The sequence below is a fragment of the Falco biarmicus genome, chromosome 17 (genome assembly GCF_023638135.1).
Source record: "Falco biarmicus isolate bFalBia1 chromosome 17, bFalBia1.pri, whole genome shotgun sequence".
NCBI lineage: Eukaryota > Metazoa > Chordata > Aves > Falconiformes > Falconidae > Falco > Falco biarmicus.
The window spans coordinates 4,819,255-4,830,694 of NC_079304.1; the positions used below are offsets into that span (position 1 = coordinate 4,819,255).

The window sequence follows — 11,440 nt, forward strand, 5'->3', positions numbered from 1 at the left end:
TGCTGCCCCCCCGGAGGGCACGTTTCACCCCAAAATGCAGCCGATTTCAAGAGACTTGATTTGATCCCCCGCCCCCAAAAATCCGAATGCCAGCACCCAGCGGTACGGAGTAAGCAGGGAGGAATCTGAAGAGAAACATGATTAATGCTCAGCCGCTGCAACGAGCAGCACTCCTCATATCTGAACCATTTCGCACACCCCAATTAATCCTTTGAGGATGGTTATTAGCCCCATCGCCGGGCTGAGGAAGCCGAGTTCAAATAACCAGGAACTGAGGAACAGAGGCCGAATTCAGCTCTGGGGTGAGGACGTGCAACCTCTGCTCAAATTAGCAAGCGTTGCGCCAGCCGGACACCGTGGCCTGCACCCCCGCCTGGGCGCTACCCTGGTGCCCCCTCCACCACCAGCCCCCCCCAGCACCATCCCCATCCCCACCCCACGCCTTCGCTGGGATCTGGCACAAAACGGGCAGGAAACGGGGTTTTAGCCGGCGGCTCGGCTGGCCTCCCTTGGCACCATGCTGCTCCAGGGGAGACGGGAATGGCCCCAGTGCCCTCCAGTGCGGCGCTGCTAGGTGATGCTGGTGGCCACGGCATGGGAGGAACACGGGCAGCGTGGCTCAGCGGTGCTGCAAATACCTGCGCGGCCAGGGGGGGCTGTCCGAGCTGGGGGAGCAGGACATGACCCGGAGGAGGGGGGCTGGGCTGTCCGAGCTGGGGAGCAGGACATGACCCGGAGGGGCTGGGGGGGTGTTTGGGGGGGGGGGGGGGGGGGGGGCTGCTGCCTGCCCAGTGCCAGAGCTGGCCGGGGTGGAGCTGGCAAGGATGGAGCAGCCGGACCCACAAGGAGACAGCCCGGCTGGGGGTCTGGAGGAAACACGCGTGGGCACTTGTGGGTCTTGTCCCAGGGAAGGGGGAGGTCAGCCCCAGGGTCTCGCCTTCAGCCCCCCTGGCCGGATCCAGCCGCCTCAGCCCCACCGCCCTGCCGTGCCGCCGTGCTGGCGGGCACCGGGGACGAGCCACCGCGGCCAGCATTGCCCGTGGCACACAGCCCTGGGCGGGGTGGCTGGAGCCCCCTGCCCCGCTGCCCCTGCCCCACCACCCAGCCCCAGGGCGCTGGCTCTGCCCCCCACCCCATCCCCTGGGTGCCCGGGCATCGCCCAGCACCCAGCCCCGCACCCCCAGCCCCTACCCCCGCAGCCCACCGCCTCCCCAGTCCACCCAGTATCACCCAGCGCCGCTCACCGCGGGGGCGGGCGGCGGGATCCCGACCAGGCAGAAGGCGATCCCATTCATCGGGGCGCGGCGGCCGGCCTCGCTCGGTCCGGCCCGGCTCAGCACGGCTCGGCTCGGCTGGGCTCAGCACGGCTCGGCCCGACCCGGCTCAGCACGGCCCGGGAAGACGCGGTCCCGTCCGGTCTGGCCCAGCCCGGCCCCGCACGGTCCGGTCCGGCAGGGCTCGGCTCGGCTCGGCTCGGTTCGGGCTGGGCCGGCCGCGGCCCCGGCCCCGGTTGCGGCTCCGCCTCCTCCGGGCGGCCGCGGCGGCGGGCGGGAGCGGGCGGGGCACGGCACGGCACGGCCCGCCCGGCGGGAGGGACCGCGGCACCGAGCGGGGCGGGCCCGGCCCCGGGACAGCGCGGCAGGAACCGGCGCTGCGGGAGCGCCCGGACGGGGAGCAGGGCAGGCACAGCCGGGATGGGAGCGCCGGGGAGCGGGATGGGCAGGGGACAGCCGGGGACAGGGATGGGCGAGGGACACCCAGGGACTGGGACGGGACACCCGGGGACCGGACCGGGCAAGGGACACCCAGGGACTGGGATGGGACACCTGGGAACAGGGCCGGGCAAGGGACACCCAGGGACTGGGACCGGGCAAGGGACACCCCGGGATGGGCAGGGGGGGACACCCCGGGATCAGGACCAGGCAAGGGACACCAGGGATGGGCAAGGGACACCCAGGGACTGGACGGGACACCCGGGAACAGGGCCGGGAGGACACCCAGGGACCCGGACTGGGCAAGGGACACTCAGGGATGGGCAGGGGGGGACACCCAGGGATTAGGAACAGGCAAGGGACACCAGGGCCGGGCAAGGGACACCCAGGGACCGGGATGGGACACCCGGGAACAGGGCCGGGCAAGGGACACCCAGGGACTGGGACCGGGCAAGGGACACCCCGGGGATGGGCAGGGGGGGGCACACCGGGATGGGCAGGGGGGGCACACCGGGATCAGGACCAGGCAAGGGACACCAGGGATGGGCAAGGGACACCCAAGGACTGGGACGGGACACCCGGGGACCGGGACCGGGCAAGGGACACCCAGGGACTGGGATGGGACACCCAGGGACTGGGATGGGACACCTGGGAACAGGGCCGGGCAAGGGACACCCAGGGACTGGGACCAGGCAAGGGACACCCCGGGATGGGCAGGGGGGGGCACACCGGGATGGGCAGGGGGGGCACACCGGGATGGGCAGGGGGGGGCACACCGGGATCAGGACCAGGCAAGGGACACCAGGGATGGGCAAGGGACACCAGGGACTGGGACGGGACACCCGGGAACAGGGCCGGGAGGACACCCAGGGACCCAGACTGGGCAAGGGACACTCAGGATGGGCAGGGGGGGACACCCAGGGATTACGAACAGGCAAGGGACACCAGGGCCAGGCAAGGGACACCCAGGGACCGGGTGGGACACCCAGGGACCGGGGCCGGGCAAGGGACACTCAGGGATGGGAAGGGAACACCCAGGGACCGGGATGGGACACCCGGGAACAGGGCCGGGACACCCAGGGACCGGGACCGGGCAAGGGACACCCAGGGACTGGGACCAGGCATGGGACACTCAGGGAGCAGGATGGGACACCCAGGGACCGGGATTAGGCAAGGGACACCCAGGGACCAAGAACAGGGATGGGTAGGGGAGTCCCAGGGATCAGGACCAGGCAAGGGACACCCAGGGATGGGCAGGGGACACCCAGGGACCAGAACAGGGATGGGTAGGGGAGTCCCAGGGATCAGGACCAGGCAGGGGACACCCAGGGACCAGAACAGGGGACACCCAGGACAGGATAAGCTGGGACAGAGGGACAGGGACCAGGAAGAGGACAGAGCAGGGGGGGCAGAGGGATGACAGGACAGCCGGACAGGGACCGGCAGGGCCAGGCCAAGGCCGGGCGATGTGGGAGGAGGACGGAAGGACACACGGACAGGAAACGCCAGGACAGGGGACAGGAGCGATGGGGACTGGCACCGGCAGGCACGGGGACGGAAACAGCCGGGTTGGGGCTGACGGAGGGACAAAGGCTGACACAGACCCACGGGGAAAGGAAACGGCGAAGACGGGAAAACAGCAGGACAGACGGACAGAGTCTGGGACGGGGGACAGCCGGACAGGGCCTGGGACGGGGACAGCCGGACAGGCCTGGCCCGCAGAAGAGCACCCTGAAGCAGTCATTAAGCAGCCGCCGAGTCAATTAACTCCCACACCTGAGTCTCGGGGTGCAAACGGCACCTCAAAAGGCGTTTCGGCGGCGGCCAGCAGCCGCGATGCTGCGGCGCGAGCCCTGAGTCACCCTGGACTTGGCCGCAAGACGCGTGGTGGGCACAGCCGGGACCCAGCGCCAGCCCTGGGGGGCAAGCGGGCAGCGCCGGGGGGGGGACGGAGCCGCACGTGATGGGAAAGCAGGAGGCGGCGCAGGAAAGCAGGGAGCAATGACAGCCACAGGGACATGGGGACGCGGGGACAGCCAGGTGCGCTGGACCCAAGTGGGGGCTAAACCCAAGGGGGTTTGGGACAGGGCACAGAGGGACACTCGGGGATGGCCAGGGGACACCCAGGGATCAGGACCAGGCATGGGACACCCAGGGACAGGGATGGGACACCCAGGGATCAGGACTAGTCAAGGGACACTCAGGGATGGGCAGGGACACCCAGGGATCAGGACCAAGCAAGGGACACCCAGGGATGGCCAGGGGACACCCAGGGATCAGGGACCAGGCATGGGACACTGAGGGACAGGGATGGGACACCCAGGGATCAGGACTAGGCAAGGGACACTCAGGGATGGGCAGGGACACCCAGGGACTGGGACCAGGCATGGGACACCCAGGGACAGGGATGGGACACCCAGGGATCAGGACTAGGCAAGGGACACTCAGAGATGGGCAAGGGACACCCAGGGGCTGGGATGGAACACCCGGGAAAACAGGGCCAGGCAAGGGACACCCAGGGACCGGGGTGGGACACCCAGGGACCAGGACCGGGCAAGGGGACACTCAGGGATGGGAAGGGAACACCCAGGGACTGGGATGGGACACCCAGGGACTGGGATGGGCAAGGGACACCCAGGGACCAGGATGGGACACCCAGGAACAGGGCCGGGACACCCAGGGCCTAGGGACCGGGCAAGGGACACCCAGGGACTGGGACCAGGCATGGAACACTCCGGAACCAGGATGGGACGTCCAGGGATCAGGACCAGGCAAGGGACACCCAGGGACCAGGATTAGGCAAGGGACACCCATGCCACATCATGGCACCCTGAGATGGCTCCTCCACCGATGGCATCACCATCCTCACCCCCGGTCCCCACCATTCCCTTGGTGCCACCCCGTGCCACCCCAGTGATGCCAGCCCACGCCACCCCGTGCCACCCCAGGGATGCCAGCCCATGCCACCACAGTGATGCCAGCCCATGCCGCCCTGTGCCACCCCAGTGATGCCACCCTATGCCACCGCGGTGATGCCAGCCCGTGCCGCACAGCGCGGACCCAGCCAGCAAGCGCAAGTTTTCCGTGACACAATTAAGAAAGTCTGTGTCAACAACGACTTCCTCTGGGCGCCTGAGAAACCTCAGCGCCACCAGGAAAAATAAATGACCGAGCCGTCAGCCACTGCCACGGAAGCGCCAGGAACTCAGGGCTGGAGCGAAGCTGCAGGGCCTGATCCTGCTTACGGGCACGTCCCCGCTGGGCTGGCAGCTCCCGCACAGCCGCTCGCTTCCCACACAGCCGCTGACACACAACCGCAGTCGGACGGTACAGTCTGCCATCCCAGGATGCTGAAACTGCCACCCTGGGGTACAGCACCCACCGCCCTGGGGTACAGCACCCGCAGCAGCAGGGGTGTGGGATAGGGGGGATCTTGCACTTTGGAAACACGTGGGTGCCAGCACCCAAAGGGGACCCCCGCGAGTGCTGCCACCACCGCTGTCCCCTGCCCCGGCCTCGGGAGCCGTCCCAGCAGCTGGAGGGAACAAACAGTCGGATGTGAGTGACGGGATGTTTCCTCCCCGCGAGGGCGCAGCCGGACGCCCGCACCCCGTCTCCGGCCACCCTCCACCCACGCTCAGCACCCCCCTGGCCCTGCGGCGGGTCCCTCTGTCCCCAGCCCCGCTGCACGGGCCACCTCCCACCCGTGTCCTGCCGGATGCGCTGGCCGGCTGCCCTCTGCCTGCCCGGCTCTGGCAGGACTCGCCATCCCGGCCGGCTCCTCTCGCCACAGACACTTTCCAGGAAACGTCCCATCCAGTGGGTCTGGCACCAAGGGCCGCCCCCACCAACATCCAGCCTTTCCTGGTGGTGGATCAATGGAAGGAGCAGAAGCCTCCTCCGGCTGTGCCCACCGGCCACCCACTCCTGCTCTCCAGCTGGTCTTGGGGGTCCTTGTTGTGTCCCCTCACAAGGGGACGCAAGGTGACATCCTGCCCACAACCCTCCCCCTGGGCCTGCCAGGAGCCTGGTGCAGAAAAGCCATTGCTGGCAGGAACCAGCCATGGATACCAGGACCCTGGGGTCCCCAAGCGACCTCCCAGAGCCACCCCCACCAGGGAGGTGACACGACCCAAGCTGGCTGTGGTGGCCCTGACCCCTTCCCTCTGTGCAAGTTCCAGGGACAGGGATGGACCCTCATGTGAGGTCAGGGAGAAGCAGCCATCCCCAGCGAGGGGTGACCCCCGTTCTGGGGCGCACAGTTGGGGGGGGGGGGGGGCTCAAGGAGAGCTCCCAAACCCCAGCCCCCCTCCTGGGGCAGCTTTTCCACGGGGGTCCCCAAGGAGCAGGGTGCCACCATGCACCCAGCCAGCCGATGCTCCCTCCCTCCTCTGAGCCCTCTTTGTCTCCCCCAGCCCCACCCCAGCACCAAGACCCCATCTGCAGCCCCCCCGGGGACACCCAGCTCCCCATCCCCATGTGCAGGGACAGGATGGCACCCACCGCCCTGGCAGGGCGTCCCCGAGCTGCCATCACCGCGCATCCCACACCCCATTCCATAACCACCCAAAAATCACCATCCCAGCTCCCGCCGCCAAGCCAGCCGCCCGGTTTAGCAGAGCGGATCCATCATGTCCCATCACATCTCAGCCCCCCCGGCCCCCAGCCCTGACCCCAATCCCGGGCAGCCGGAGCTGGGGGAGCAGGAGCCCCCCGCCCGCCTGGGCTGCCGCTCCCTGCGGAGCCGCTTCCGCAGACAAAGGGAGCCAGAGGGGAATCCCGGCTGGGCGATGGGTTTTAACCTAATCCTATGAATTAAAAGGAAGAAAAGCAAAAGCAGGGCGCTCGGCAGCAGCATCGCCCAGCCACAGCCCCCAATGCCAGAGCAGGATCATGCCCTGCCCATGCCAGCTGGGGACAGGGACATCCAGGGTGCCCCATTGGGGTGGGGTCTCACGCGGACCCCGCTCGCCGTGGCATGGGTGGCAAAGGCGGGTGCAGACGCGGCGCTCAGCACCCTCCCACCCCCAGGCAGACGCCTGCAGGCCAAGAGCTGCTTTCCCCTCTCGGCAGCCACCGCCTCGCCTCGCGAAGCCATTTTGAGCCAGCGGCAGAGAGACGAAAGGGTTACGGCCCCAACCCCTCCTTCCCACGTCCAGACCGCTGGTGGGGATAAACACGAGCAAGACCAGGGGGATGTGGGATGGGATCAGCCAAGAAACCCAGCAGCGAGGCAGAGCAAAGCAGGGCAGCACGGCAGGGGGGGCGCGGGGGGCCGGTGCGGACTCACATGCTCATCCCGCATCAGGGAGGGGCTGAAATCCTGCTGGGAATCGGGGTACCCAGGGGACCCCTCGCTCTGTGCATCCCTGGCTGCCATGGCCTGTTGCAGGGCATCTCTGCCAGATCCTGCCCGCGCTGCCCGGGTGCCGGCAGGCACATGCCAACCTGCTGCCGCTCACAGCCTAAAATTATCATCAGCTCCTCCGAAGGCATCGCCGCCAACGAGGGCGGTGGGGAAGGCGTGCGGGCTGCTCGGGAGCTCCTCTGCATTGCAGCTGGATCTGCGCGAGAGGGGATTTTTCCAGCGGGAAAGGCAGCCCCCGAGACACACGGCGGGCGGCGGGGGCTTTGGGTGCGGAGGGACCGACGCTCGCAGCCCCAGGGAGGATGCTGGACCCAGGTCGCAGCCCGTGGATGGGGATGTCAGCACGTCACGTGCAGCCCCCACGTTGGTTTTCATCGCTTCGGTGGGGCGGATGCGCGTGAGCTCCCGGGGGTCCGGCGGGGCTGGCGGAGGCACCGACGCGTGTTCACCCCACGCTGCCGCTCCCGGCCCTTCCCCGAGCTGGGGAGCTGGGGGGGGGGGGGGGGGATTTGCAAGCACGCGGCCCCCAACGTGCGGTGAAGCCTCACTGCGTGCTGGGGACGCGTTACGCCCAAAGCGGTGGGTCTGCCCTGGTCCCTGGTGCAGCCCCAGACCCTTGTGCCCGGGGACACACACACACACACACGAGGCATTAAATCCTGCACTCGCATCTGGGCCAAGCCAGGATGGGGCGGGGGGTGAACAGGCGAGGCAGAGGCTGCGGGAAGGGTGCTGGTCCACTCGCCTGGGTGCACAGTGGTGGGGGGAGATGCTCAGAGGGGGAACAACCCCCCATCCCAGGGAGCAGAGCTGGGGAAGCACCATCCATGCAGAGCCACATGGGGGGGGGGGGGGGGGGCACCGAGAGCCCCTGGGTGGGCAGCAGGGAGGGCCTGGGCACGGCAACCAGGATGGCTCCCAGAGGCGCTGGCTGGCGAGTGGGAAGATGGGGGGCCAGAGGAAGGACCAACAGACACAGCCTCAGCCCAGCCCCCCCCCCCTCGCCCCGGGCTTTTTCCACACCCCACAGCAGACACCCCACAGAGGCTCCAGCCCCCTTCCCAAGCAGAACCCCCTTCCCCAAATCATGCTGCTGATAGCCCGCGGGGTGAGACACACCTCAGGCTGGGACAGAAACCTGTGGCAGTGTGGGGACTGTCCCCTCCCAGCCACCCATCCCCTCCACCTTGGGCGAGGGGCTAGAAACCATGGCGGCGGTGGGCACCTGGGCAGGGTGAGCACCCATGGGTGCCCACGCAGGGAGCCCACGCACATGCCATGGGTGGTGGGAGCGCTGTCAGTGGGGCAGGGATGGGATGTGGGGGACCAGGGTGGGCAGGGGCTCAGCCCCAGGGCTGCGCATCCCGGTGGGAGGGAGGGTTGAAGCAGGTGGGTGATGCTGGGGGTGCCAGGATGGTGATCAGGGGGCAGCTGCTGGTGATGCTGGGGTGGGGCGCTGGCGGTGCTGGGGACGTGGGGGGGGGGATGTGGAGCTTAGAGGCAGAGGTGTGTGGGGGGGATGCCAAGGCAGCAGCTGGGGGGCCTGGGGAAGGGCGGAGGGCAGCCGGGAAGGCAAAAAGGGGTCCCTGAGCAGCAGGTGGGGGAGCGCGGGGGGGCAGGCGAGGTCCCCTGCCGGGGGGGGGCGGCCGGGGGTCCCCGGAGGAGCCTTTCCCCAGCCTCGGGCACCCACGGGTGCTGGAGCTGTCCCGGCCCCGGTCCCAGCCCCGGTCCCGGCCCCGGTCCCGGCGGCTCCTACCTGCTCCATGGGGCCGCTCAGGGCGCCGGCGCGGCGGGCCGGCCGCGGGCCATGGGCCGGTGCCGGTGCCGGTGGCGGAGCCGGCGCGCCCCGGTGCGGCCCCGCTGCCGCCGCCGCCGCCTCTCGCCGCCGCCCACGCCCGGCGCCGCCCGGCGCATCCCGGGAGCGGCGTCATGTGAGCGGCGGCGGGAGGGGGCCGCGCCCGGCCCCACCCGGGCCCCCCCGGCAGCCCCCCCGGCAGCCCCCCGGCCTCCCCCTGCCCCCGCCTCCCTCCAGCCCCCCCTCCACCCCTCACCCCTCCGGCCAGCCCCTAGCCGCCCGCCCCGGAGCCCCCCACCCTCCTCCCCGTCCATCTCTCCATCCAGCCTCCCCTGCAGCCGTCAGCCCCTCCATGCCTCCCTCCATCCAGCCTCCCTCCATCCAGCCTCCACGCATCCTCCCATCCCTCCTTCCTCCATCTTTCCATCCATCCCCATTCACCCTTCCATCCTCCTGCCCATCCAGACATCCTCTGTCCGTCCAGCTCCCCATCCCTCCATCCATCCTCCCCTCCATCCCTCCATCCTCCCCTCCATCCCTCCATCCTCCCCTCCATCTCCCCTCCCTCCATCCCCCCTCCCTCCATCCTCCCCTCCATCCCTCCATCCTCCCCTCCATCTCCCCTCCCTCCATCCCCCCCTCCATCCATCCCTCATCCATCCCTCCATCCTCCACTCCATCCCTCCATCCTCCCCTCCATCTCCCCTCCCTCCATCCCCCCTCCATCCATCCCTCATCCATCCCTCCATCCTCCACTCCATCCCTCCATCCTCCCCTCCATCTCCCCTCCCTCCATCCACCCCTCCATCCATCCCTCATCCATCCCCCCCTCCACCCATCCTCCCATCCATCCTCCCCTCCCTCCCTCCATCCTCTGTCCCCCCAACCCCTACCCACCCATCCATCTGTCCATCCACCCACTCTCCCCTCCATCCCACCCCCTCCTCACCACCCACCCACCCTCCTCTCCCGACCCTCCCCCCTGCCACTCACCCCACTCCCCTCTCCCGGGGGCTGCCGGGGGGCACAGAGGTCCCAGGGGTGCCAGGGCTGCTGGCTGTGCCCAGGCTGGGGTGGTGCCGGGGCAGCGGGTGGGTGGCACTGGCTGACCCCCGCCCGTAGCAGCTCAGGGCCCCTGGCCCAGCTGTGGCATTTCCCCGCAGCCAAGCCCTCCAGCCTGGGTAAATATTAGCTCGGAGGCAGCGCCGGTGCCAGGCCCGGCATGGCCCGGTGACCCGCTGGGGCACTGCCAGGCCCTGCGCCTGCCCTCGGCTCCCCGGGCACGGGCTCACGCTCTGCCTCGGCCCCTTTTGCACAGCCCTGGACCGTGCCTCAGTTTCCCTCACACCACCCCAGGCTGTGCCTCAGTTTCCCTCGCACATCCCACGCCTCCCCCAGTGCATTGGGACGAGCAAGGATGAGGAGGGGCACAGCACCCACCCCCTCCCTTCCACAGGTCCCAGCCCCAAGCTGGTGCCATACTGGGGGTACAGGACACCCCGTACCCCACCTCCAGCCTCACGGTTCGGGCAGGGCTGGCCGAGGAGGGGGTTCAGGGTGGGCGCCCAGTGACACCCCCATGGGATTTTTTTGGCTGGGGACCCCGCCAGGCGCAGACCCGGCACAGGGTGGGCAGCACCAGGAGCCAGCGATGCTCGACCCCCCAGGTCTCCCCACCTTGCCTGAACCCCCACCCCGGGGCCACCGCATCCCGCTGGCCCTGGAGACCCATCGAGGCTGGGGGGGGACACGTGGGGGTGCCGGGGGCCACAGCAGCACCCCAAGGGGCTGGGAGGTGGGGGGGGAGGTGAGTGGGGAGCCCGAGCGGGAAGAAAGCGGCTTTTGTCTGGGGCTCTGAACCTCGCTGGGGGCCGGGGGAAATTTGCTGCTTTCTGATGCTAATGAGATGTTAAAAATAAGCTCTGCGCAGCGCAGCCATGTTGGGGCTTTTCCAGGGTGGCTCGGAGGCGGCCGGACAAAAGGGGCTTTATGGGGCCGCGGGGGGCACCGAGGGGGTGCCCACCCCTGCCCCGGGCACGTGGCCGCCCACAGCCCCCTCCCAGTCGAGGGCGAGTTGTGGGGTACAGCCATCCCTGCCCATCGCAGCCCCCAACACAGCCCTCCTCGGGGGCTGGGGGGACCCCAAACCCTCCCCGGCCACAGCATCCTGCCCGCGGGGGTCACGGGCTGCGGGTGGGCGATGGAGGGGGCCGCCGGCATCCTGGCCGCAGCCCCCCGGTTTGGACCAGCTGAGAAAAAATGCAAAGCGGCCCCAGATGTCTGCTCACGCCGGGAGAGGCCGTCTGGCCCTGTCAATGGGGCCTTTGTCCCCCCGCAGAGCCTGGCCTGGGGACCGTGCCCCATGGCCGGGGCAGTGGGGCAGACCCCCACCCCACCCCTGGGGCCAGCATCATGCTGGGAAGACCAGGGGTCCCCTTCCCTGCTGCACCCCAAAACCCCCTCCCCATGCCCAGTGATGGAGGAGGAGGAAGGATGCAGGCTCCCCAGGGCTGTGAGCCCCCCCCCCCACCCCGCCAGCCCGGGGGGCTTCGTGCCACCCGCCTC

The 11,440-nt window shown here is 69.4% G+C and overlaps 1 protein-coding gene across 1 annotated transcript in view; it reads right to left on the minus strand.

The window, feature by feature from the left end:
• The window catches only part of ARHGAP23 (Rho GTPase activating protein 23), a 31,749-nt gene extending 29,832 nt beyond the window's left edge, over positions 1-1,917 (minus strand). Inside the window, 1 exon segment of the mRNA XM_056362741.1 lies at positions 1,245-1,917. Coding sequence (XP_056218716.1) covers positions 1,245-1,295 — 51 coding nt within the window. The 5' untranslated portion in view covers positions 1,296-1,917.
• Between the last annotated feature and the right edge of the window lie 9,523 nt (positions 1,918-11,440).